Source organism: Terrapene carolina, unplaced genomic scaffold (genome assembly GCF_002925995.2).
Source record: "Terrapene carolina triunguis isolate 2854851 unplaced genomic scaffold, T_m_triunguis-2.0 Scaffold96, whole genome shotgun sequence".
Classification (NCBI taxonomy): domain Eukaryota; kingdom Metazoa; phylum Chordata; order Testudines; family Emydidae; genus Terrapene; species Terrapene triunguis.
In genome coordinates this window covers 10,892,971-10,920,686 of record NW_020664447.1, presented here as the reverse complement: position 1 = coordinate 10,920,686, position 27,716 = coordinate 10,892,971, and the positions used below count along the sequence as shown (strand labels likewise).

The 27,716-nt window shown below is 44.1% G+C and overlaps 1 protein-coding gene across 1 annotated transcript in view; it reads left to right on the top strand.

Annotated features, from left to right (window-relative positions):
• Positions 1–27,716, top strand: part of QSER1 (glutamine and serine rich 1) — a 90,093-nt gene that overhangs the window by 28,009 nt on the left and 34,368 nt on the right. Inside the window, exons 2-4 of the mRNA XM_024211458.1 lie at positions 4,784–4,896; positions 5,879–6,040; positions 20,663–24,370. Coding sequence (XP_024067226.1) covers positions 4,784–4,896; positions 5,879–6,040; positions 20,663–24,370 — 3,983 coding nt within the window. The remainder of the gene's footprint in view (positions 1–4,783; positions 4,897–5,878; positions 6,041–20,662; positions 24,371–27,716) is intronic.

The window sequence follows — 27,716 nt, the reverse complement described above, 5'->3', positions numbered from 1 at the left end:
AAGAACTCTTCAACTACCGGCTGAGCAAGTGCAGAATGGTGGTGGAGCGTGCTTTTGGACGTCTGAAGGGGAGATGAGAAGCTTAGTGACTCGCTGTGATCTCAGCGAAACCAATATCCCCATTGTTATTGCAGCTTGCTGTGTGCTCCACAATCTCTGTGAGAGCAAGGGGGAGACATTTATGGCGGGGTGGGAGGTTGAGGCAAATCGCCTGGCTGCTGATTACGCCCAGCCAGACAGCCGGGCGATTAGAAGAGCCCAGCGGGACGCGCTGTGCATCCGGGAAGCTTTGAAAGCTAGGTTCCACAGTGAGCAGGGTAACCTGTGACTATTAACTTTGTTTAAAGAGAAGCTGAACCTGCCCCCGTTTCTTTACCCAGTTAATGTTGACTATCCTCTCCAGTTACCAATCCCCTTCCCCCCCTTCCAACACACCTTTAAAAATAAAATAAATGAAACTTTGTTCATTAACACAGTTTTCTTTATTAAGGATTTCGTGGTAAAGTGTTGAAACTGGGATGCAGACTGTGGTGGGGAGCGGGTGTAGTGATGGAAAGGACGCTTCTAAACTCGAGGAATGACAGGATTCTGCTCCTAGAGCGGTCCGCAGTGGTGGACTGGTTGTTTCAACGGAGCCTGCCACCCCTCCTTTTCGGGACTCTTTGTGTGGGGGCTATGTGACTTTGTGGCGGTGGAGGACAGTTACAAATCCCCTGCTGCGTGGCTCTGTCATCCAGGCTAAGGACCGCTGCATAAGATCTGTAACCGCCCTCCCCTGCCACAAACTCATATAGCCCCCCCACACAGAACATGAAAACCACCTCCCAGACTGACGAGGGTGCCTAGTGACTGCAGTGTGTGTGTGACCTCATAGACTCATAGACTTTAAGGTCAGAAGGGACCATTATGATCATCTAGTCTGACCTCCCGCATAATGCAGGCCACAAAAGCTGACCCACCCACTCCTGGAATATTTCTCTCCCTTGACTCAGCTGTTGAAGTCCCCAAATCATGATTTAAAGACTTCAAGTCGCAGAGAATCCTCCAGCAAGCGACCCCTGCCCAATGCTGCGGAGGAAGGCGAAAAACCTCCAGGGCCTTTGCCAATCTACCCTGGAGGAAAATTCCTTCCCGAACCCAAATATGGCGATCAGCAGAACCCCGAGCATGCGGGTAAGATTCTCCAGCCAGACCCGCATTGACCATTGATACTAATTACCTGCGATGGCACGTTATTGACCTATTGACTAAAATCACGTTATCCCATCAAACCATCCCCTCCATAAACTTATCAAGCTTTAATCTTAAAGCCAGAGAGGTCTCTCGCCCCCACCTGCTGCTGAACCTGCCCCCATATCTGTACCCTGGTAAAGGTGACTGTCCTCTCCAATTACCAACCCTCTTTCCCCCCTTCAAACACACTGTCCTCTAAAACAACATGACGGAAACAGTAATTAACAGAAACGTATTTTTTATTAACAACTACACAGTTAGGGGATGACACTGGGACGGGGGCTTGAGTGAGGTGCTTTTGGAGTGAAGGAAAGGACTTATCAAATCTTTGGGAATGAGAGCCTTCTGGTACTTGAGCAGTCTGCAGGGGTGGAGTGACTGTTTTCACGGCCCCTGCCGCCCCTCCTTCTTGGGACTTTGGGTGAGGGGGGTATGGGACTTTGTGGCGGGGGAGGGCGGTTAGAGATAGACTGCAGCAGGGCTCTGTCCTCCTGCCTCCGGTCCTGCGGAACATCTACAAGGCGCTGTCCGTTTGCTCCCTCATTAGTCCAAGCAGCGTTTGAGTCGCCTGCCGGTCTTCCTGCCGCCACCTGTCCTCCCGTTCGCTGTGTGATCGCTGGTATTGCGACGTGTTCTCCCTCCACTGGGTCTGCTGTGCCGCCTCGGCTCGGGAGCAGCCCATAAGTTCTGAGAACATCTCGTCCTGTGTCCTTCTCTTTCGCCGCCTAATCTGCGCCAGCCTCTGGGAGGGGGATGCCGGGGTATGTCGGGAGACACTCGCAGCTGTGGGATGGGAAAAAGGGAGTGAATTCCTCACAAAGATACATTTTTATGAACAATGAACATAGTCTTTCTCTGTGAACAAGACCATGCACAGCATCTATCACATGCGCACGCAGGACAAGGTCGAATTTTCGGCCTTCCCATTCAGTGCCTGGGGTCTTGGAGTACAGATCACACAAGCGGGGCAGGACAGCAGAATTCGGGTAGCAGGCGGACATGGTAAGCCGTAGACTTTTGGCTGCTGAAAGCTTAATTTATAGCAGTGCCCTCCTTTCACGTTCAAAGCTATGCCCCTAGCGTTGGCCAGTTCCTGCTGCCGGCAATCCGGCCAGCATGAACTCTGCCCCGTCCCACCCCCCTTGCGGCTGTCCCCGGGAAAGATCCCTGTATGCTGCCCCTGTCCCGCCTCCACCGCGTGGCTGTAAACGGCCGGTTACAGTTATGTAAAGGAACAGGCAATCAGTCCCAATACTAACATTCCCCTAATTTAAAGCAGGTCACCATGAGTGATATCACTCTGATGAGGATTTCAAACACAGAGAAAGACCGCATGCTGCGTGAATGCCAGCAAAAACCAGGGCCATATGCCGCCATGCTGTGCGAGGCACTGATCCCGGAGTACTTGCTGATAGCCTGGCGCGGAAAAGTTTCCTACCATGTAGGACGCAATAAGGCTGCTCTCCCCAGGAACCTGATGGAAAGGCTTTCAAATTACCTCCAGGAGAGCTTCGTGGAGATGTCCCAGGAGGATTTCTGCTCTATCCCCGGACATATTGACATAATTTTCCAGTAGCTGCACTGGCAAGGACTAAAAAATAGAGCGCCTAGGGCAAACTAATCATGAAAAACCCATTGTTAATATTCCATTCCTATTCTGATCAAAATAAATGTTTACCTGTTTAAAACACTTACTGACTGATCCTTCCCCTGATTCAGGGTCACGGTTAACGCCTTGGGAGGGTTGGTAGGGGATCTCCGTGAGGGTGATGAAGAGATCCTGGCTGTCGGGGAAATCAGCGTTGTAAGCGCTGTCGACTGCCTTGTCCTCCTCATCTCCTTCCTCATCTTCCCTGTCCGCTAACATGTCCGAGGAGCCGGCCGTCGACAATATCCCATCCTCAGAGTCCACGGTCAGTGGTGGGGTAGTGGTGGCGGCCGCACCTAGAATGGAATGCAGTGCCTCGTAGAAATGGCATGTCTGGGGCTGGGATCCGGAGCGTCCGTTTGCCGCTTTGGTCTTCTGGTAGCCTTGTCTCAGGTCCTTGATTTTCACGCGGCACTGCGTTGCATCCCGGCTGTATCCTCTCTCCGTCATGGCTTTTGAGTTCTTCTCGTAGATCTTCGCATTCCGTTTTTTCGATCGCAGCTCCGAAAGCACGGACTCATCGCCCCACACAGCGATCAGATCCAAGACTTCCCGATCAGTCCATGCTGGGGCCCTCTTTCTATTCTGCGATTGCACGGTCACCTCTGCTGGAGAGCTCTGCATCGTTGCCAGTGCTGCTGAGCCCGCCACGATGTCCAAACAGGAAATGAGATTCAAACTGGCCAGACAGGAAAAGGAATTCAAATTTTCCCAGGGCATTTCCTGTGTGGCTGGTCAGAACATCCGAGCTCAGACTGCTGTCTAGAGCGTCAACAGAGTGGTGCACTGCGGGATAGCTCCCGGAGCTATTAGCGTCGAATTCCATCCAGACCTACCCATATTCGACATGGCCATGTCAAATTTAGCGCTACTCCCCTCGTCGGGGAGGAGTACAGAAATGGATTTAAAGAGATCACTATGTCGAACTAAATAGCTTCGTTGTGTGGACGGGTGCAGGGTTAATTCAATTTAATGCTGCTAAATTCGACATAACCTCCTAGTGTAGACCAGGCCTCAGTGTTCCTGTTGCTCCTGCAGAACTGAGCCTCTAGAAGATTGAAAGTAATTTCCGCCCGCCACCAATTATCTGCTTTTCTAATTGGGAAACATTAGTGTTTCTAATGGAGCTTGATATTGATGTTGCTTTTCTTAGTTTACTTTATGTATTGGCATTATTGATATTGGCAAAGATCTAGACATAGTGTATTTTAACTGTTTGTATCGCTTACGCACTTTTGCTAGCAGTAAAAATGATAAAACTGCTTGATAATTCAAATAACTACTTATAAAAGTTAAACATGATCTACAATTTTTATTTAATTATATTTACTAGTGGAGGTCCAAAAGGATGGGTTTTTTTGGGCCATATTGCCACTTGCTATTGCTGTCAGTTTTGTCTTTTTCTGTTTTATTCTAGTAATAAACAAAACCTTTTAAATATTCTTTCATTCTTGCTATTGTTTAGCCATTTTAACATATTTATATTCAAAATAATATTCAGCTTACACAAATGAGTTTAAATTGAGCAAGAAATTGACGTATTATTAGGGTGTAATGACTCACATATAGGTAGTGGCCCACTAATGCAGATAGTGAAGCAGTAAATTTCAAAAAGTGTATACTCGCTCCTTGCCATCACGAAACTAAACAAATAGCACTTTTTTCTTAAGTTAATGCAATATAGAATTTTTGTTATTGTGAACCCAAGCTTTCATCTGGCCAACTGGTTCATGTAATACCAATTTTTAATTACCCTACACTTTTTGTCAAGTCCTTGCTCAACCACAAATATGAAGCCTTGGTGTTTTTCCTTTATACAACTTTTTGGCTTCTTGTCAGAGTTTCATCTACTTGTTTCTTTGGTTGTGTGTGTTGTTTCCCACATTTAATTTCTTCCTTTAGCTTAAGCTATGGAGGAGGACATCCATCACACTCGGAAACGGATCTTCTTCACAGACAGACATATGCAGCTTCTCATCAGCTTCCAGGATATGCTACCACCCACCATCCTACTGGTAAATATCTATTGTATGAAAATCAATTTAAATAACTGCTCTGTTAAATACTGCATCTTTAAACTGATTAATTATATGGTCCTAAGGAGCCTGTAATGCAAGGTGTAGCAAAGGCTATTTCAAGAGTGAATTTACTATTTCAGCAATTTACTGAGCCTTCAGCCATGAGTTTGTCACGAGTGCACAATGGGGATGGTAACTAGAAAGTTCAGTGCTTCATAATCTGGTTTACTAGTTCTATGAGCTTTAAATTAAAAACAAAAAAGTCCTGATAAGTCCAAAAAAGTTTTTCTTTCAGATATTGAGCATCAAATTTTCAATGACTGTAAGTCCAATAAGTATCTAACTGTTAACCTATTCTACACGTAAGAGTCAAATATTCAGTTGGTCTCCAAAGCCAGCTGCTGAAATTGTGCCAACAATTTTTGTGCAAATCAGATACTTAGAAGCCTAATTCATGCAAGTTTGGACACACAATTGTTCTTACTAATTTGTGGAACTTTATGGTGTAGTATTAAAGGCTAGCTAAAAATGTAGCTTTAAAATGTGGTAATAGTGAATGACTTATAAGTAAATGCTGAAACCTAATTGGTCATCACTTCATAAAAATGTGAGCCTGTGTTCTGCAATCTAGATATCAACTTGTGTTGCATATGAAAGAAGAAAACTTCACAAAAAGAACAGTGGGACAAACCTGGAGGAGAGGGAAATGCATATCAAACTTAAAACTGATTAACTTTGCTTCCTACTAACATAGATTGAGTTATAGTATAGGGTTTTAATATATGCCTGACCGCTAGTAAATTAAAATTTTGAACAAATTTATTGTAGTTTTTTAACAGCAAGTGTTAACATTTCATACCTTTTTAAACAAGGTGAAAGGCTTTGTAGTCTTTGGGTAGCAGTGATATCTCTGACTGTGGCTTGCTCTTAAATTTGTAATAGGAATTCATTGTGATTTGTATATTTGTTTTTTTCCAAGGTCTTTCTGGAATATTTGATACCAGTATGCACACTGCTGGAAGTAACACTAAAGAAACTTCAGTTATGAACTTTCTCTCTGCAGTTGAGTCTCGCACTGCTCAGGCTGCTTCTTCAGGAACTACCCTTTTACCACAATTCAGGGCTCCGTCATGGCAGACAGGTGATATTTTCTTAATTTTCAGCACACTTGTAAATTATTATATATGTGTTTATGTATTTAAAAGAGAGTTGTGGTGATGTAATAAATAAGACTGAGATGAGAATTCTTTCTTAAACTTCTCTCTTCATTATTCTTAACTTTGTGAAAAAATTTTCCTCTTGAAACAAATTTTTTCATATTGGTGTTAGCCCAGTAGTGAATATTTCTTGAGTTTAAAAAAAAAAAAAAAGCAGTTATGAAAAAATGCACATCTTCCACATCCATTTTATTTTCCAGTATTATAACCCAAGCCAAGCTTTTCATTCAAATTTTCAAAATTGGCAAAACAAATATGGTCAGACCAATGGTCCACCTAGTCCAGTATCCTGTCTTCTGAACGTGGCCAACCCCAGATGCTTCAGAAGGAATGAACAGAACAGGGCAGATTTGAGTGATGCATTCTATGTTGTCTATGTCCAGATTCTGGCAGTTGGAGATTGAGGGATACCCGAAGCATGGGATTGCATCTGTGACCATCTTGGCTAATAGCCATCGATGGCCCTATTCTCCTTGAATTTATCTAATTCTTTTTTAAACCCAGTTTATACTGTTGGCCTTCACAACATCCCCTGGCAACAAGTTCCACAGGTTGACTGTGCATTGTGTGAAGCAGTTGTTCTTTTTGTTTGTTTGATACCTGCTGCCTATTAATTTCAGTGGGTGACCCACTAGTTCTTGTGTTGTGTTATGTGAAGGGGCAAATAACAGTTCCCAGTTCCTTATTTACTTTCTCCATACCACTCATATCCCCCTTTAGTCATCTCTTTTCTAAGCTGAACAGTCCCAGCCTTTTTAATTTTTTCTCAGATGGAACAGCTTCTATATCCCATAATTTTTGTTGCTTTTCTCTGTACTTTTTCCAGTTCTAATATATTTCTTTTCAGATGGGGTGCCCCAGAATTTCATGCAGTATTAAAGACATTGGCATACCATGAATTTATATAGTGACATGAAGATGATATTTTCTGTCTTATTATCTATCCCTTTCCTAATGGTTGCTGACATTTTGTTAGCTCATTTGACTGCCGCTGCACAATGAGTGGATGTTTTCAGAGAACTCTCTGTGATGACCCCCCAGGTCTCTTTCTTGAGTGGTAACAACTAATTTAGACCCCATCATTAGACATATTTGGGATTATGTTTTCCAAGGTGCATTATTTTGCACTTTTCAACCCTGAATTTCATCTGCCATTTTGTTGCCAGTTACTGCCTTTAGTGAGTTCCCTTTGTAACTCTTTTCAGTCAGCTTTGGACTATCTTGTGTAATTTTGTATCCTCTGCAAACTTTGCCTCCTCACCATTTACCCCTTTTTCCAGATCGTTTATGAATATGTTGTACAGCAGTGATTTAGTACAGATCCTTGGGGGACCCATTATTTACCTCTCTCCACTGTGAAAACTGACCATTTATTCCTAGCCCTTGTTTCCTATATTTTAACCAGCTACTGATCCATGAGAGGATCTTCCCTCTTATCTCATGACTGCTTATTTTGCCAAAGAGTCTTTGGCAAAGGACCTTGTTCAACTATATTCACTGAATCACCCTTGTCCATGTGCTTGTTGACCCCCTCAAACAATTCTAATAGTTTGGTGAGGCATAATTTCCCTTTACAAAAGCCATGTAGATGCTTCCCCACCATATTGTGTCCACCAGTGTGTCTGATAATTCTGTTCTCTACTATAATTTCAACCAGCTTTCCTGGTACTGAAGTTAGGTTCACCGGCTTATAATTCCTAGGATCGCCTCTGGAACCTTTTTTAAAACTTGGCATTACATTAGCTATTCTCCATTCATCTAATAAAGAGACTGATTTAAGCAATAGGTTACAAGTTCTGCAATTTCATATTTGAGTTCCTTCAGAAATCTTGGTGAATACCATCTGGTCCTGGTGACTTACTATTGTTTAATTTATCAATTTGTGCCAAAACCTCCTCTACTGACACCTCAATCTGAGACAGTTCCTCAGATTTATCACCTAAAAAGTATGGTTTGACTGTTCCTCACTAGCTCCTTCTTGTACTTAACCAACTTCTTTCCTATCCTCTTGACTACAGAATAGAGTTCCCCCTTTAATAGTTTCATCCCTTAGGGATGTCTCTGCCTGAACTGTGTGCTCCTCCGCAGCTTTCGGCTTTCCCCCAGCCCTTAGTTTAAAAAAAATCCTCTCCAGCCTTTTTAGTTGTACATGGTAATCCTCATTAGGGATTATGAGCAGAATAAATGTGAAAGTACTTGGCTTTGCAAAAATTTATGAACATTTGAAAATGGTTTAGTGGGAATGCTAGGGTGTCCTTTTCTCTAGTGAATTAAATATACACTTCCAGTATCTATTTGGACCTACTCACATTAACAAAAAATATAAATCAATTAGGATTAATCATACTTCCTCAACTAGACCATCCATACACCCTGGCAAGTCATGTATTCTCAACCCTCTCTCCCCATACCAATTATTTTCCATAATGTTTCTCCTTAAAATTCATGGATAACTGACTGCTTCTTCAAGTGATGGTCCCTATGTGTATTCCACATATGTGTACGCGTGCACGCCATGCGCCTGACTCAGGAAATTCTTCAGAGCAGTGTCTGTTGGCCTGCCCATGCTCAGTAGCTCTCCTTGTGCTCCTGACTGAGGGTATAAGAGGCAGTCCGGGTCAATGCCTTGCTAGTTACTTGTTACCGTTCCATGGTCACTCCTTCCCACCCAGAACTCAAGAAGCCTGGGAGCTTTGCCTACTGAATCATCTGATGGAGAAGGCTATGAGGACCCTTTCCAATCTGGGATAGGGAGACTGCCCTGTACATGAGCCTTAACTTCCTGGCAGTGCCCCTGCAAGCATGTGCCTTTGAGCTGAGCCATCAATATCTAAGCCCAAGGACTCTTCTTCCAGGTCTCCACATGAGTGTTGAAGGCATTCTCATGGGTGCAAGAACAGATCCCCGTTGAGGACTGTCCATAAGAAACACACTTCCTCCCTGAGCTGGTGTATTGTGATTGGAACCTAAGGAACCAGTTCCGATGGAAAACCCCCCAAGGTGCATAAAAAGAAAGACCCGCCAGTTTTGTCCATCACCTCGGTGCCAAAACATAAGGATAGACTCTCGCTGGTTCTGTCTACGAGTACTGGTCCAGACTCATTGTCGGTATTGCCTCATCCACCTCGTCCGGTCACTGTAGATTCACCAAATCCATCAGACTTAACTGCGGGAACCTCTTGGATACTAGAACGTATCAAGATTTATGTAACACCAGAGATTATATTACTCCCTTATCCAGTCTCGACTTCTTTCCAGCTTGGCCCTCTGGAGGAGGAGCCTGCATTACTGTCTCAGGAGCCGTCTCACCTCCAACCATACGGCAGGAGTGCCCTGGTACCAACAGCGCCTCTGCTACTGGTGGAGCAGTTCTTGGACTTGGATGAATCTGAGGATGTGGCCGCACTGGTATCTCCGCAGAGGCAGTTGACCCTGATAGACAGTTGAGTGGTTACGCTCACCATTCCCTGGTTATGACCCCACCCCCTTTCAGGGACCGCTGGTACCAATTTCTTTGGGGTTCCCCCGCAATCCATTGATCCCTCCTTCTGGCCATATTGGGGTCAGTAGGATCCTTGTGGCAAGCATCCAGGCCCCCTCAAGAATTGTGCTGTTCCTTTCCCTCTCAACAGCTAGTTCCGTCGGTGTAAAAGCAGGAAGAGGTGTAACCAGATACACAGGTACCAATGGGTCTGACGGGTGTCTCTTCATCATCCCCAGACAAAGTGATCACTCCTTCACCTTCTCTGTTGGATGATCATTGCCAGGACCACTCTTGTGGACCAGGATGTAGTCAATCTGGCCTAGTCGTCAGCACAGGAGTCAGCTCTAGAGGACAGAGCAGGCGTCCAGGTTGGGGAATGAAGCCCAGGGTCAGCACTAGAATCAGTTGCCAATTACCAGAGCCAGGGGTCAAGCCAGAGTCAGAACCAAGAATTGAAATTGAGGGTCAGAGCCAAGGTCTGATACAAAATGCGAGAGCCAAGGATCAAGCCAGAATCGGGGTCATAAGACTGAGGCCAGGGTTGGAGCCAGGACTGGTAACTTATGATTGGAGGTGAGGTGAAAGAGCAGGAACTGGAGGAGAGGCAAGGATCAAGCACGGAGCAGCAGCATGGTGGGAACAGGGGCGAAGGCAGGGGTGAGGCAGGAGCAGAGCAGGAATCAGGAACAGGTTTGGGTGCAGTCCTGGCTCCAACCTGGGCTCAGACTTCTGACCCTGATTCTGGCTTGATCCTTGGCTCTGGCATTTTGTATCAGATCTTGGCTTTGACCCTCAGTTTCAATTCCTGGTTCTGGCTTAAATAGTGTGGTTGGACCGATCAGTGGAACCAGACGAATCTCCAATCAGTGCTCCCATGGGTGGTGCCTTGGCTGAGGCTATAGTCCTACTAGCTTTTCAGCCTACTAGGTTTCAGCAGACACCAGATGGAGGCCAGGATGCAGCAGCAGTCTGGGGACACCCAGGTCTGGGTTCAAGACCTGGGACATCACATCCAGGAGCTATTACAAAGAGTGACCAGTGATCTACAGATCCCGTTAGAGGAGATCCAGGATCCTCAACACCAATTCCTGGACATCTTGCAGCCTCAGGGACCGAGTAAGTTGGCTCTATCCATCAGTGAGGCCATACTAGAACTGGCTAGAGGAGTATGGCACACTCTAGCATCCTGTGTCCCTACGTCAAAAAGGGTTAAGAGGCGGGTTTTTGTTCCTGCTAAATCCTTATTCTCCCATCCTGCCCCCAACTTGCTGGTAGTACAGGCAGCTGCCGAAAGGGCTAGGTCACGCTATCAAAGGGCCATCCCGGCAGATAAAGGGTGTAAGAGACTGGACCTCCTGGGGAGGAAGGTCTTCTCCTCTGCAAGCCTGCAATTTCATGTCACTAACTACCAAGCATTGTTTGTGAAATAAGATTTTAATTTCTGTTCCAGGCTTGTGGACTTCACAGACAGGCTTTCCACAGAAGACAGGGCCCAATTTCAGTCTCCTTTAGATAACGAGAAGTTAGTGGCAAAGACAGACCTCCAGCTGCAGTGGATACAGTGGACATGGCTTCCAGAAGTTTGGCCACTGGTCTAGTCATAAGGGGGGGGATTCCTGGCTGCAATTGTCAGGGTTTCCTAGGGAGGCCCAAAACACCATCCAGGACCTTTGCATCCCAAACAACAGAAAGCTACCCTATGTTGTTCCAGACGAGACATGGGTTGTCTTCCAAAGTGATGCTCTGCTTATGTCTTGGACAAATGGCCTCAGAAACTCCTTTCCTCCCATTCTCCTGCTTCCACAGGTCATAGGGAAGATACGTCATGACAGAGCCACCATTATTCTCTTAGCATCCCACTGGCCCAGACATTTTGGTTCATGGAACTTCTAAGAGTGTCTTCCCATCAACTGATCAGGATTCGCCCTTTAGACCCATAGACTTTAAGGCCAGAAGGGACCATCATGATCATCTAGTCTGACCTCCTGATCATCTAGTCTGACCTCCTGCACATTGCAGGCCACAAAACCTCACCCACCCACTCCTGTAATAGACCCATAACCTGTGGCCAAGTTATTGAAGTCCTCAAACTCATGATTTAAAGACTTTAAGTTACAGAGAATCCACCATTTACACTAGTTTAAAGCTGCAAGTGACCCATGAGCTCCTAACCCTAGATTGGGGAAAGACCAAATATCCCAGTCCAGGCTCATTCCGCCACAGCCTGGTTTTTGGATGGGGTTGGAAATAGAACACTCATGTACAGCCCCTGTTCAGGTGATCCTTAACCAGAATAGAAAAGAGTCTACTAGAATCTGTTATTGGGCCAAATTGAGATGCTTTTCATCCTGGGCACAGCTGCGCCAACATTACCCAGAAACTGTAAGTATTTTAGTTGTTCTTAGACTATCTCCTATTCTTGAAGACTATTAGTTCACTACGAGTACACCTTGCAGCAATTAGTACCTTACTCCTCTGGTGGGAGGATCCTCAGTCTTTACTCACCCAGCTGCGGTATGATTCATGAAAGGCCTGCTCAGGACCTTCCCACCAGTGCTTAAACCTACCCCTCAATAGGACCTTAACTTTGTCCTGTCCAAGTTCATTAGTTCACCTTTTGAACCTATGGTAACTTGTACCATGGCCCACTTGTCCATGAAGGTGGCATTCTTAGTAGCTATCACCTCAGCTAGGAGGGTCAGTGAGTTTGGAGCCATCATGGCAGACCCTCCTTATACAGTGCTTCTCAAAGAAAAGGTTTCTCTTCGACTACACCCCAAGTTTCTCCCCAAGATTGTTTGAGTTCCATATCAATCAAATGATACTTACCTGTATTTTTCCTAAAACCCCATGCTTCCCCTAAAGACAAGAGACTTCGCTCCCTTGATGTCTGACATGCCCTGGTGTTCTATCTGCAAAGAACCAAACCCATTAGGAAATCTCAGAGAATCTTTATTGCCATAGCAGAGAGGTCGCATGGGCAAGTCATATCCTCCCAGAGGATTTCTAAGTGGGTCTCTGGATGCATCTTAAAGTGCTACAAGTTAGCAAACATTCCTCCCTCTGAGGGTATCACAGCTCACTCCACACAAGGCCAGGCTTCTTCCACCACGTCTATCAGATGTTCTGCTGCAGCACATTTGTGGGAGTGGCCACCTGGAGATCAGTTCACATGTTAGCGATGCACTGTGCTCTAGTTTATGCCTTGGCTGTGGATGCAGCGCTGGTATTGGCAGTATTGTAAGCATCTTTGCTACCAGCTTCCTCACAGCCGCCTCCAGTCTGAATACTGCTTGCCAATCATCCACACGTGGAATTCACATAGGGATCATCACGCAAAGAGGAAGTGGAGGTCACTTACTGTAACTGGAGGTTCTTTAAGATGTATGAACCCTATATGCATTCCCCTACTCGCCGTCCATCTTCTCTGCTTCGGATCCTGTTGAATTTGTGGTAAGAAGAGGAACTGGAGAAGGATTGACCCAAACTGCATCTTATACCCTTGGTTGGGAGTGTGAGGAAAGCTATTGAGCATGTGCGGGCGAACAGACGCTGCTTTGAAGAATTTCCAGACTCTGGTGCATGGCATGTATGCATATCCAAGTATGGAATATGGATAAGGGCCACATATCTCAAAGAACCTCCAGTTACAGTAAGTAGCCTCCACTTCCACAACACACACAATTGTGGGTTTGTTTGTTTTTTTGTGTCTCCTAAATTTGAGTCCTAAGTCCATGTTTAGGCAACTAAGTGGTTTGATTTTCTAAAGTGCTGAGCATGTGACAGGTTTGTCTGAAGGCAGTCTGACCTTTTTCTTGCTTTCAGAGGTCAAAACTGCATAGCTATTCAGGCGAGTTCACATATCATGAGTAGGGTATAGAGCCAGCCACATCAACAAAGGCAACCTGAAAAAATAAAGTTGCTGCTCCTGCCTCCTGCTTTTAAGAAACAGCAGCTATGCTGAGATGGTGCTGGTGTGGCTGGCTTAGCATGTCTCCAATGATGTAGGAAAAGCTTGAATCTATCAAAAGTAAGGAATAAAAACAGATCCATTAGAGACCTTTATACATCTACAATTAAAGCAGAAATAAATGAGTTCCTTTCTTAAATTCTTGTTATTGGCCATTATTGTGCCCTTATCCTCATTTTATAGAAGGTGAGGACCAGTTTAAAAAAAAAAAGGCCAGCTGCAGTTAATGTTGTTTTAAATGCTAGTGTTTATGCATTAAAATACTATTTATTTATACTACTTCGGACAGGAAGAACTCATAGTTACCGCCCTGTCTTACATGTGAAAAAAATCTTGGCATATTCAAGTAATTTAGCTTCTTGAGTGCTTGCTCATGTCGATTCCAAGTTGGTGTGTGCGGTGTCCAAGTAGGTGTCGATTCCAAGTAGGTGTCATCAGAAGGCTTTTCCCCAGCAGTACCCGTCAGGTCGGCTGTGGAGCCCCCTGGAGTCGGACCTTTATGGCGGTGTATATAGGTGCCTACCGACCCACCGCTTCCTCAGTTCCTACTTACTGCCAGTGACGGTCGTTGGAGCTGCGTGTCTCTCTTGCTTTGGCAAGCGTTTCCCCTAGTGATCAGACTTTTGATTATCCTGTAAATAGTTTATTAGTTATTGTTAGTCTTTAATAGTTAGTTAGTTAGCTAGAAGCTGGGGGTTCCCCCATCCCTGCCAAACCAAATTCCCTCACCTCTTGGGGTTTGGGGCATGCCTCGATCCCAAGGGTTTAAGCTGTGCTGGACTTGCCACAAGCCCATGCCAATGGGTGGCCCCCACGATTCCTGCCTAAAGTGTCTGGGGGAGGCACATCAAACAGATCGCTGCAAGATCTGCAAAGGGTTCCACCCGAGAACAAAGAAAGAAAGGGACTTCAGGCTCAAACAACTCCTTATGGAGGCAGCCCTCCATCCCCAGCCAGCTCCGGGCCAGCCAAACCTAGCACCGAGCTTCTCTGTGTAGCGTGCTCCAAGCTCCGTTAGAGAAATGACACCAAGGAAGGACTCTAAGCATAGAGATCCTCGACACAGTCACTCCCCAGCGCTGAAGCCCACGATGGCAATGCAGCACCGCTAACACTCACCAGTGCTGCATAAATGGCACAAGAGGACAGAGAGCACTCGCCCACAGTGAGAGCAGCCGGGTCAGCCAGCGGTGTGCGTCCCGCGCAGGGGCACCCGGCGCCGGTCTTGGAGGAACTCAAGGCGCTGCACCGTCTAATGGCAAGCCTACAATGATGAGGCACCGCTCACCTTCCCGTGGCACTGTTCTCTGGCACCATCCCGCTCGGCACTGCTGTGGTGTCCTCGCTCGTTGTCCCTGGCACAGACCTCTTTACAGGCCTCACTTGACGCAGTAGCCTCTGCCACACGAACCATGTCCTCCTCCATAGCCATGAGGAAGAGCTTATGGCTCCAGGTGTCGGGCCTTCCCCCAGAGATCCAACAAACAATTCAGGAGTTGCCCTTCGACGGCATGAGGCTGTTTTCTGAGCAGACGGATTCCAAGCACCATAGCCTAAAGGATTCATGGGAAACATTGAAATTGCTGGGTCTGCATACCCCCGCCACCCAGCAGAAACACTTTAAGCCCCAACCCCCTCCGCACTTCTACTTTCCCCAGCCTAGGCAGGACTTTTCCAGGAAGTGGGGCAGGCATGGTAGGCATAAGCTTCATCCCATCCACTGCCCAGTCAAGGCCAGGGCTCAGCGAGGCAGTCATAAGGCTCTAAGCAAGCCTTGTGATGGCGCGCTCGGCGGCAACGCACCAGTCCACTCACTGGACCCTTCACCCTGTTTTGTGAATTGTTTGTCCCACTTCTGTCGTACTTGGACCCAGATAACCTCAAATTGCTGGGTCCTTCGCACCATAGAAGTGGGATATTCTCTCCAATTCTGCTCCTCCCATACCCCTTCCTCGTCCCTCTTCAAGGACTCTTCTCACGAGCAGCTCCTCATGCAGGAGTTTCAAATGCTCCTCGACGCGGGAGCAGTGGAGGAGGTTCTACAGGAACTAAGGGGCAACGGATTCTACTCCCGATATTTCCTAATCCTCAAAGCCAAAGGGGGTCTCAGACCTGTCGTTGACCTGCAACGCCTCAACAGGTTTATGAATAAGTTGAGGTGCCACATGGTCTCTTTGACTGCCATCATCCCGTCCCTGGATCCAGGAGACTGGTGTGCTGTCCTCAACCTAAAGGACTCGTACTTCCACATATCAATAGTTCCAGCCCACAAATGCTTTCTCCGGTTCGTAGTGCACCATAACCATTACCAGTTTACAGTCCTCCCCTTTGTCCTGTCAGCAGCACCTCGAGTTTTTGTCAAGTGCGTGGCAGTCATAGCTGCCTTCCTGAGAAGAAGGCAGGTGCAGGTCTTCCCATACCTTGACGACTGGCTGGTCAGGGGCTGTTCCAAGGCGCAAGTGGAGCAACACGTCAACTTGATGAGATCCACCTTCAACAAGCTGGGTCTCCTCCTGAACGTACACAAATCAACTCTATCCCCTACTCAGAGAATAGAATTCATTGGGGCAGTGTTGGACTTGGGTCAGGCCAGAGCCTTCCTGCCAGAGACTCGTTTTCGGACAATGCAAGACATCATAGAAGGCTTCAAGCAATACCCCACCACCACAGCAAGAAATTGCTTGAAGCTCCTCGGACATATGGCAGCTTGTACATACGTGGCACAATAAGCAAGGCTGAGGCTCAGACCTCTCCAGGCCTTGCTGGCGTCAACTTATCGGCCAGGGTGCAACAGCCTGGACAAGGTGGTCACACTCCCACTGCCAGTTCTTGGGTCTCTCCAGTGGTGGCTCAACCCACAGGCGGTATGCACAGGGGTCCCCTTTACCAAACTGCAGCCCTTTCTGTCCCTGGTCACAGACACATCAGCATTGGGGTGGGGAGCTCATCTGGAAGAACTCAGGATCCAGGGACTTGGGTCGCAAGTCGAGCTCTTGCTTCTCGTCAACATCAGGGAGCTGAGAGTGGTCCGCCTGGCATGCCAGACCTTCCATGTCCACTTGCGAAGGCATAGTGTGGCGTTGATGATGGACAACACAACCACAATGTTTTATATAAACAAGCATGGTGGAGCTCGCTCCTTTCCCCTATATTAGGAAGCTCTCACACTGTGGGACTTCTGCATAGCCCACTCAATTCACCTGGAAACATCCTACCTCCTGGTTCTCCTAACAAGCTAGCGAACTATCTCAGCAGATCATTCCACAACCACAAGTGGTCCATTCACCCGGACATGGTGAATAACATTTTCCAAAGGTGGGGAGTTCCCCAGATAGACCTGTTCACTACAAAAAGCAACAGGCAGTGTCTACAGTTCTGTTCCTTCCAGAATCACAACCTGGGCTCCCTCGTGGACACGTTCCTCCTTCCTTGGACGGACCACCTGCTGTACGTGTTCCTGCCTTTCCCGCTTATCCACAAGATTCTGCTCAAGATCCGCAGGGAGAGGGCCACAGTCATACTGATAGTGCCAGCTGGGCCTCGCCAGGACTGGTATACCACGCTCCTGGAGCTGTCGGTGGATACCCCAATCTCATTGCCCTTGCTTCCGTACCTGATCACTCAAGATCATGACCATCTCCAGTGTTCCAGCTTCGAGTCTCTCCACATTACAGCTTGGAAGCTTCCTGGTTAAACCAAGTAGAACTAATGTGCTCCGATCCCATTAGGGAGGTTCTCCTTGGCGGTAGGAAACCCTCTACCTGGGCCACCTACCTGGCTAAGTGGAAGAGATTCTCAATCTGGTGTTTGCAGGCCTGTACCCTTCCACTGCAGACACTGATACCTCTCACCTTAGACTATCTGCTGTATTTAAAGAAGCAGGGCCTGTCGGTCTCATCAATAAGGGTTGACCTAGCTGCCATTTCGGCATTCTACCCAGGAGTGGCTGGCCAATCAGTCTTCTCCAACCTGATGGTCGGTCGGTTTTTTAAAGGTCTTGACAGATTATACCCACAAGTTAGGCAGCCGATCCCGGTTTGGGACTTCAATCTGGTTCTTTAAAGACTAATAGGGCCCCACTTCAAACCCCTAGTGACTTGCTCATTATTCTTTCTGTCATGGAAAGTGGCATTTCTGGTCGCAATAACATTAACTAGGAGAGTGTCCAAGCTTAAGGCCTTAACTTCTGACCCTCCTTGCACCATTTTTTTATAAGGACAAGGTCAGCTTAGTCCTCACCTAGCCTTTCTCCCAAAGGTCGTCTCTATTTCATGCCAATCAGGACATTTTTCTCCCAGTCTTTTACCCTAAGCCACACGCTGCTAACAGTCGGGAGCAAAGACTCCACTCCTTGGACATACAGCGAGCATTGGCCTTTTATATCAAGCGCCCAAAGCCGTTTCATAAGTCGATTCAGTTGTTTGTGGCAGTAGTTGATAGGATTAAGAGCCTCACAGTGTCTTCTCAAAGAATTTCATCATGGATCTCGTCCTGTATCCGGGCATGTTATGATTTAGCAAAGATACCTGCCCCAGCACTAATGGCACATTCTACAAGGGCGCAGGTGTCTTTGGTGGCATTCCTGGCCCAGGAAATCTGCAGGGCAGTGACATGGTAATCGATCCACATTTTTACCTCTCATTACCCAGCATGCCAGGAATGATGCAGCATTCGGCAGAGTGGTGCTTCAGTCAGCAATTCCATGAACTCGGACCCCTCCTAGGAAATGCTTGGGAGTCACCTACTTGGAATCGACATGAGCAAGCACTTGAAGAAGAAAAAACGGTTACTTACCTTCTTGTAACTATTGTTTTTCGAGATGTGCTGTTCATGTCCATTCCAGGAGCCACCCGCCTCCCCTCTGTCGGAGTATCCGACAAGAAGGAACTGCAGAGGCGGCGGGTCGGCAGGGACCTATATACACCGCCGTGAAGGCACCACTCCAGGGGGGCTCCACAGCTGACCCGACGGGTACCACTAGGGGAAAAACCTTCTGACAGCTGTGCACGCGGAACGTGCACACCTACTTGGAATGGATGTGAGCAACACAACCCGAAGAACAACTGTTACAAGAAGGTAGGTAACCGTGTATTTTTTTTTTTTATACAGTAGTCCTCCGGCCTCTATGGCAATAAGTATTTTTATGCTTGGGAGAATCTGATTGGTGTTTGAATGCTACTTAAAATTTCTATTTACTGCATCCATATAGATATATTTACAAATAGTATATAGCATATTTATTTGTACAGCTTGCAAATTTTAAACTGGTGCTAAAATGCTTCTCTTTTTATTATAAGGGTTTAATTTCTGTTGAACTGAAAGGCCATCCAAATGCCCTCCTGAGCTGCCTCAGCTGATGCTGTCTAAGCAATTTTGAGATTAAGCTGTAATGGTGCCCTGCTGCAACTATAAAACTTGAAACAACTGAAATATTTTAAATTATTTTAAATGGAATTTATTTGCTGAGGTAATTATTGTGTCAAAACTGAAATCCTTCTTAGTGAGGATTTTACTTATTCTCAAATAGTAGTTCAAAGCTAAAAAGCTGTCTTTTTCCCTTAGCCACTGAACTGAAAGTTGAACTATATGAATCACTGCCCTATGCCCAGTCTGGTTCCCATGAAAGTCAGTAAGAGCACTGCATTTAACTTTCAATAGCAGCAGGGTAGGGCTCCAGGGATTAATTGACTAATTGCCTGTATTTTTAAATGTAAGATTATATAAATCTATTTGAGGGCTTTCATTATTTGTTAATGGAAGGATAGTTATGTGGATATGGACTGGAAGTGAGGAATAGAACCAAGGTTCTCTAGCTTTTCCATAGATTCCTGTAAGACTTCGGGCAAATCACTTAAATATTCAATGCTTCTGTTCACCATCTCTGAATAAGAAACTATTATGATCCCTATTTTAGTGATGTTCTGAATCTTAATATCCACTGTTGGTAAAGCTCTTTGAACTCCTGAGATGGGAAGTGCTATAGAAGTGCAAGTCATTAAATAATATGATTGTATCTAGGCTTAAATTTAATTATATATATATATTCTTGTATTATAATTCAAGTAATACAGAATTTATATTCCATTGATCAATATTTTTTTTTATCAGCTAAGGATGGTGCAGCAAAGCAAGGCTGCAAGTAGTGAATGTCAGACCTTTTGATCGGATACTCATATTGTGGATGTCATGGATGCTTTTATTCCATTTTATACATACAAATGTAATATAAATGCATTTCTTTTCCACCTCTCAGAGCAAAGCCTCCTTTTATAAGTATACATGCAGCAAAATAAATGCAGTTTCTCAGAAAATAAGTTGTAAAAACTATTGACAAAACTCCCATTTGATGAATGTTTTGATATAGATTTATAAAATTGCATCTTTTAGGAGTGCAATGTAAATTTTATTCACAGTAACAGGCATTTTGTTCCTTTTAGCTCAGGCATTCGTGAATGACCATCACTTAATGAGAGCTGTACATTACTGAAAGAAGTGTTCTATAGCTTTCTTAAGCAGTTGTGTTCTGTTGTCTGATGATTATTTGAGGTGTGTTAGGGTGGGGAGTGAAGGAGTAAGAAAAGTGCTACTGCTTTGATTTATGTTTTTTAACTCCTATGTTGTATTTAAACGTATATTAAGAGTTGTGGAGTTTCATATAGATTAAAATCAAAACAACTAAATAGATAAAAATAAATATAAATGTGCCTGAGGTTTCAAACAGGGCTCTCTCTTTTTTTTTTTTTTTTTTTGGCACATTTTGCACCAACAATACATAACTTCAGTTTGTGCTTATTCTTGGCAATTAACTGCAGTGTGGAGTTCATTATACCTGCAAAAATGGAGGCCCAGTTTGAAAAATAGACCCAGAAAATGTGTCCTTGTATATTCATAGGTGTGCAAGTAAACATTTTGTGATTTATTTTTGCTTAAATCTCAGAATAACACTACTTCTTTCCCTCACAGCGGTGTTGAGTCTGAAGTTACACTTGTAAAGGGCTTTGAGATTGTACAATAAAATGAGCTATGGAAGTACAAAATATTATTACTTATAAAGTTTCTTTACACTTTTTTTTTTTTTTCCCCACCCCCCAGGTATGCATTCCTCAGCAGCAACAGAACTATTTGTTACTGGAGCATTGCCAACCTCTGGAACATTTCCACCAACATCTGCTTTATCAGCTTATCAGCATCCCAACTCTTTCAGCAGTAGAAACTTTGCTACTACTCCATCTCTCACACTTCAAGATGCAACATTCAGTGCTACATCAAATGGTCTTTTAACTGCTCATGACCCTTTATTGCAAATCAAGACATCACAAGGCACAGTTCCAACTGCTTTGACATTTGAGCGCTTAGGCAGCTCTGTTTTAAGTACCAGCATACCACCTCAGTCATCAACGTACCGTTCTGCTCAAGAGTCCGCACCCCATCTCTTGCAACCTCAATTTAGTTTGTTGCCTTCAACACTTGGAGGAGCTCAGCAGGCTTCTCAGGCATATAGCACATCTGTCTTTTCTAGTTCCACTGCCTCCATTGATAGAGCACTTCAGCGAGAATGTAGTGTTATTAAACACCATCAGCGGCCTTCAAGTACACAGTCTGTTCAGGCACAACTGACTGGTTCACAGCATTCCTTACACAGTTATTTATCAAGTACAAGTGGAGTTAATTTTCAGGATACATCCAGGCAGTCAGCACTGTCCTGCAGTCCAGTTGGAGATGCTACTCAGGTGAGCAATGGAGGATCACAACAGAAGACCTCTCAAGTCTCAGTGGAACTTGCTCAGTCTTATACATCTGCAATTCCATCACCTGGTTTCCCATCTACTTCTACAGCAAAAGCAAAAAACTGTTCTACAAAGCAGCTATCAAGGTCAACAAAGACCCCCAAACCTCAAAATGTAGCCTCTCCTGTGCAGACACAAAGCTATTCCAAAACTGCACAAAACCAGAGTTCTGTAATAGCAGGCCAAGCACAAATCTATTCTACAGCACAGCTACCAAGTCTGTTATCAGTCAGCCAATCCCAAAACTATGTTTCCACACAGTCACAGAATATGCCATCTGTCAGTCATTCACAAGTTTTCTCATCTAGCAAGGTTGAGAAGCTGCCCTCATTATATAAAACACTGACTTTTTCTGGGCAATCGCAAACTATAACTTCTGATAGCCAGACAACACTAAGTTACTCTGCAGATCAACAGGTATTAACTTCAGTTCCAAATGAGAACTACTCTGGTCAAACAAGGGATCTTTCTTCAGTTAGCCAATCTCAGAGTTATTCTTCTAATCACTCTCAGGGTTTATCTCCCGTTAACCAATCACAGGTTAGTTATTCATCTCAATCACAGGTTTTGTCAGCTGTTAGTCCTTCAGAAAGTTATACTTCAGGGCAATCTTTAACATTAACTTCACCTTCTCTTCCATTTTCTTCCTCCCCTCGTGTTCAAAATTTGTCAGCGTCAAGCCCAAACCAGAACTATATTTCTTTACATTCTTCTCAGAATTCTCAGACACAAGAATCATCTTCTCCACAGTCTCAAAAGTTTTTGACAGCTGTTCAGTCTCCTACTTTTGCATCCCCAGCTCATTCACAGACACTGCAGAACAATAGATCTTCCTCAGATACAAAAACATATGTTAAAAGGAAATCTGACTCTAACTTGTATGCTTCATCAAAACAGGAAGATGAATTGTCAATGCAAGATTTACAGGCATTGCAACAGCAAGCTTCTCTTGAATCCTCTACCCAAAGGCTAACTGATAGTGAAATTAATGCTCAGGACGCTGCCTATAGGGTCTCAAAGGCAGATGACCGATATTCTCAAAGTGTAATCAGAAGTAATTCTCGTCTTGAAGACCAAGTTGTTGGGCTTACTCTTCAAGGGTCAAAAAAAGATGAGAGGATGGTTGGTTCTGTGGCACAGCTTACTCAACAGATCGGCCATATCACTAATGTAATAAGCCATGATATTAAAAAGTCAGCTAATTTAATGCAGACAACCCAAGTAAGTTTAAATGCTAAAGAACTAAACCAGCAGCATTCTCTTATGCATAAAGTACATGAAACTAAGGCCCAAGAACAGCAGGGCCAAGTCATTAGCACATCATCACAGATTCAAGCTCATGCCTTGAGGCATGGCAATCAACTATGTTTGCCTAATGCACAGGTACTTCTGGAATCTGCCTGTGACTTACAAATTCTTCAGCAGTCAATACTGCAGTCAGGCTTAGGACAAGCAAAGTCATCTCCACATGTGCGACGAATACAGAGTCCTCAGCAGGTAGCACATCAGTTCCTTCAAATGGATAGTCACATTATTCAAAGTAATGGGGGTCATTCTCAGCAACAGCTTCATCCTCAAAATGCAGAAGTTATTAAAATGGACATTTCTGAGTCCTCAAAACCACTACAGCAACATACGACATCAAAAGACCATTTTACTCAACCAAATCAACATGAATCAAAGAATCAGTTTGTTTCTCTTGGTTCGATATGTTTTCCAGAGTCTATGCTTCTCAGTGATGAGAGGAATATATTGTCTAATGTGGATGACATCTTAGCAGCAACAGCAGCAGCGTGTGGGGTCACACCATCAGAATTTGCCAAATCCACATCTAATGAAGAAGAAATCCAATCTGTTGAAAATGGTGATGATTCCAAATCTCAGTTCCAGTCAATAGATGTACGTCACATATCTCCTAGTTTCAGCTCCTCACCCACTGTAGTTGGAAAACCACATAGCATAAATAATATTTCTCTAAATGGAAGCCAAGTTACTATAAACCTTACAACAGTATCTACAATACAATCAAAACATGTGATCCTTGATCAACATATGGAGACTTCTGATCAAAACGTATCAGCTAGAATGACTTCTCCAGCCCTTGGACCTAGTCAAGAGGAGCAAGAACAAGGTTCTGGCAAAGTTAAGAAACACTCTAGCATTAGTCATGAATCTGAAGAAGACAATGATGTTCCCATTGATGGTACACTGAATGCTAGAGATTCAGAATTTGTTTCAAGTGGTCGGAGTCTAAGTGAAGAGAGCGTTACATCAGATAATGATTTTAATATGGGTTGTGATGATGGCATTGTAGTAGGTAACAAGATTAAAGGTCCATTGCAACCAATATCTGTGCTACAACCAGGAGATGGAAGTGGTAGCAAAACTGAAGAAGAGAACCAAGATTTAAGCCAAGGGAACTTTCAAAAGAAAAAAAGTAAAGGAAAAAGCCAAATAAAAAATTCTACAGAAGATGACAGTGCAAGCCAGAAACAACTGAAACGAAGTGGACAGTGCAAACGTCAGAATATAAGAGGAACTGACATATGTTTACCATATTCTTCTCCTGTTTCTGAAAGTTGTTATGATATTTATCAACACCAAGAAAGAATGAGGCAAAAAATTAAAGAAGTGGAAGAAAAGCAACCAGAAGTCAAAACAGGATTCCTTGCATCTTTTTTAGACTTTCTAAAATCTGGGCCCAGGCAACAGTTTTCAGCACCTGCTGTACGAATGCCTAACAGGACTAGGCGGCCAGTTACCCAGATAGTCCGTGCCCCGGGTCCCCAGCCACCTTCAAAGCCACAGCCAGCAGCAGCTCCTTTGTCTGTTGAGGGTGGCTGTGAAAGTCCAACCAAAAAAGTTGATGATGAACTTAAGAAAAATTTGGAAACATTGCCTTCATTTTCTTCTGATGAAGATGATTCTGTAGGGGGTAACCACGATCTTCAGAAGAGCATTTCTACAGCATTATCAGCTTTGGATGATACTGCTGACAAAAAAAACAAATCAGGTAAAATAGTTTACTTTCAAAGACATAATTCTGTAGTTTTTGCAAATACTTTACTTTTTAATTTTAATATCTTTAGTTTTAGATAAACATATCTTTCAAAAGACCTTTGTTAGGTCACACTAAAATTTAGGAGTAATATTCAAATTATTGAACTGAGATTTAACTAAATTAGTGTTTTCCACAATAGTGGAAGTTATGTGGCTAAATCCTTGTACATTGTTTTGAAAATATATCCTTAAATATTTCTTTTTCAGTATAAAAGATGATTTTGGCATGGAATGGAGAAACTTGTATTTTAGTAAACTGATATCAACTCTATTATTTTCTAACTCAAAATGGTAGATAAGGTTTTGCCTGTAAAACTCAACAGTCTAGTACCAAATGTTCCATCACATGGACAGTAAAGATTGTAAAAATGCAACAGTGTCTTTAAAGAAATTTCATCATGACGACATAATTGAGTTACTTCCAGAAAAGGTTGTTTTTACCTTGGTGGAATTGAGTGTGTTCTTTCAGTGATTATTGAGTTACATAAAGCAGAGTTATTCATAAAAACATTTGTTTTTACACTGGCAAGCTAAGAATGTGTTTTATTGGTACTTTCTAAATAGGAGGAGTTCAGACTTTATACTATTAAGCACAAAGTAGATGACTTTAGAGAAATGGAATTTTTGAAAGGTAAATGTCCTACCTAGTGCAACATGGGTGGTAGTGATGGCACTATTTATATTTTATATATAGTTCCTCTGCTAAATATTAATGTCTATTCTATACGTTATAGAATACTTATCAAAAATCATACATTTTAATTACTGGTGCTTCCTCTGGAAGTATTTTCAGCAAACTGTTTTTCTTTTCTTATCTACATTTTAAAATATTTTGATGTTTTCGTGGTAACTGGGATTTGACAAGTGCTGGACCTGCCCTGCAGACTGTGATGCTGCTAATGTTTTGGCAAAAACAGTGACTACAGTGACTTATATGCTTGTGACTAAATTTCTCTGACTTTCCAAGAGAAATCTAGATCTGCCCTTTTGAGGGGCCTAATTTGTTCAATGACAAGACAATGCACATATTAGACTTTATGATCACTTTCAGATCTCAGGGTCTCTATGCAGCTTCTGGAGAGAAACACACTTTCACCTTCAAATGCCAGTCACAGGGTTTCCAGGCAACATTTGGCCAGAAGTTCACAATGAAGACTCCAAGAAGCAAAAAGGGCAGATTCTACTAACAGAGGTCAGGGTCTGCCTCAGCAGGCATGGCTTCATCAGCATTTGCCCAAATGCTTTAAAGGTTAACAACATAAAGAGTACCCAGTTACTTTAGTGGTTCTAGCTCCTTTTGATTTCCTGTAAGCAATCTTTTGAATGCTTGTCCAGTTTGTGTTTCTTCTGCCCTTTAATATTACATGCATATTAAATGAGATTTAATGCTGCCACACACTTTACATTCAGCTACAATTGTGGCTCTCCAGAGACAAATTTGTAGAACTTTCAGACCCATCCATTAGTTTTGTGGCAACTCTCTATAGCTGGCTCACAGACCCTTGGGAAAAGGAATGCCTCAAGTAATCTTACAGCAGTATCTCTAGCCAAGTCAAGAGTAGAGGCATTTATTATTCACAGAGGAACCTTATCCAGACCTCCTTTCCCAAAAGAATGTCCAGGCCATGAATCTTTGGGGATTAGGGGAAATGGTGGATCCATTAAGTTTGTAAATTACTGGATACTGCTTAAGAGACCTAGTTATCACTAAAAATGTATGCATCTCAGGGCACGTCTTCACTACCCGCCGATCCGGCGGGTAGCAATCGGTCTATCAGGGATCGACTTACCGCGTCTAGTGAAGACGCGATAAAATCGATCCCTGATGGCTCTACCGTCGACTCCGGAAATCCACCACGGCAAGAGGCGGTAGAGGAGTCGACGGCGGCGCGGCAGCGGTCGACTTGCCGCTGTCCTCACAGCCAGGTAAGTTGACCTAAAATACGCCACTTCAGCTACACTATTCACGTAGCTGAAGTTGCGTATCTTAGGTCGACCCCCAGCTGTAGTGTAGACCTAGCCTCAGAAACAATTTTGACACCTAGAGTTCAGTGCCACTTTGTCTCTTATAACAACTTTTTATACATAGAACATACTTAGAGCATGTTGAACATTGCTTTGTATAGGAAGGTATTGATACTTTAAGTTCACAGAATTAGAATAGGTGTTGTCCTTGAGCTCCAAGCTAAACATATATCCATAAAGTTCCCTGTGTTAACAGGGATGCTTCCTAGAAGAATATGGACCAGGGTTTCCATATATATGTTAAGTTCAGTAAATTCTTTGTTGCTGTTCACATAAGCTACCTTCATATCTCAAATACAGTGTATTTGGAATGTACCTCTGCCCGCATGTGGCATCTCTGAGGAATCTCTTATAGCTAGTCTTGGGAGTCATAGAATCATAGGTTAGAAGGGGCCGCAAGGGCCATGTGATCTAACCCCCTACCAAGGTGCAGGATTTGTTGGGCCTAGACCATCCAAGACAGATGACTAGCCAGCCTCCTTTTGAAAATCTCCAGTGAAGGAGCTTCCACAACCTCCCTAGGCAGTCTGTTCCATTGTCCTACTCTTCTTATAGTTAGGAAGTTTTTCCTGAGATTTAATCTAAATCTGCTATGCTGTAGTTTGAACCCATTGCCTTCCTTCCTGCCCTCTGAAGCAAGAGAGAACAACTTTTCTCCATCTTTTTTATGGCAGCCTTTCAAGTATTTGAAGACCACTATCATGTCTCCCCCCGCTTAATCTTCTCTTTTCCAAACTAAACATACCCAGTTCCTTCAGCCTTTGCTTATATGGCTTGCATTCCATCCTTTTGATCATTGTTGCTTGCCTCTGGATCCTTTCCAGTTTCTCTACATCCTTCCTATACATTGGTTACCAAAATTGGACACAATATTCCAGCTGAGGCCTAATCAGCACCAGGTAGAGCGATACTTTCACCTCCCAGGACTTACAGGCTATACCTCTGTTAATGCAACCTAAAATTGCATTTGGTTGGGGTTTTTTTTTTTTTTGTTGTTGTTTTTTTTTTTTTGCAACAGCATCGCATTGCTGAGGCATGTTGAGGTTGTCACAACTCCCAGATCCTTTTCAGCAGTGCTGTTACCAAGCCAGTTATCCCCCATTCTGTATTTGTGCATTTGTTTTTTCCCCTAAGTGTAACCTTACATTTGTCTTTGTTAAATTTCATTTTGTTGTCTATAGCCCAGTTCCTCCAGTAAGATCCCTCTGAATTTCAGCTCTATCCTCCAAAGTGCCAAAGAAACTTTGAGCGGTACTTCTTTCCTTCTCCCTAGC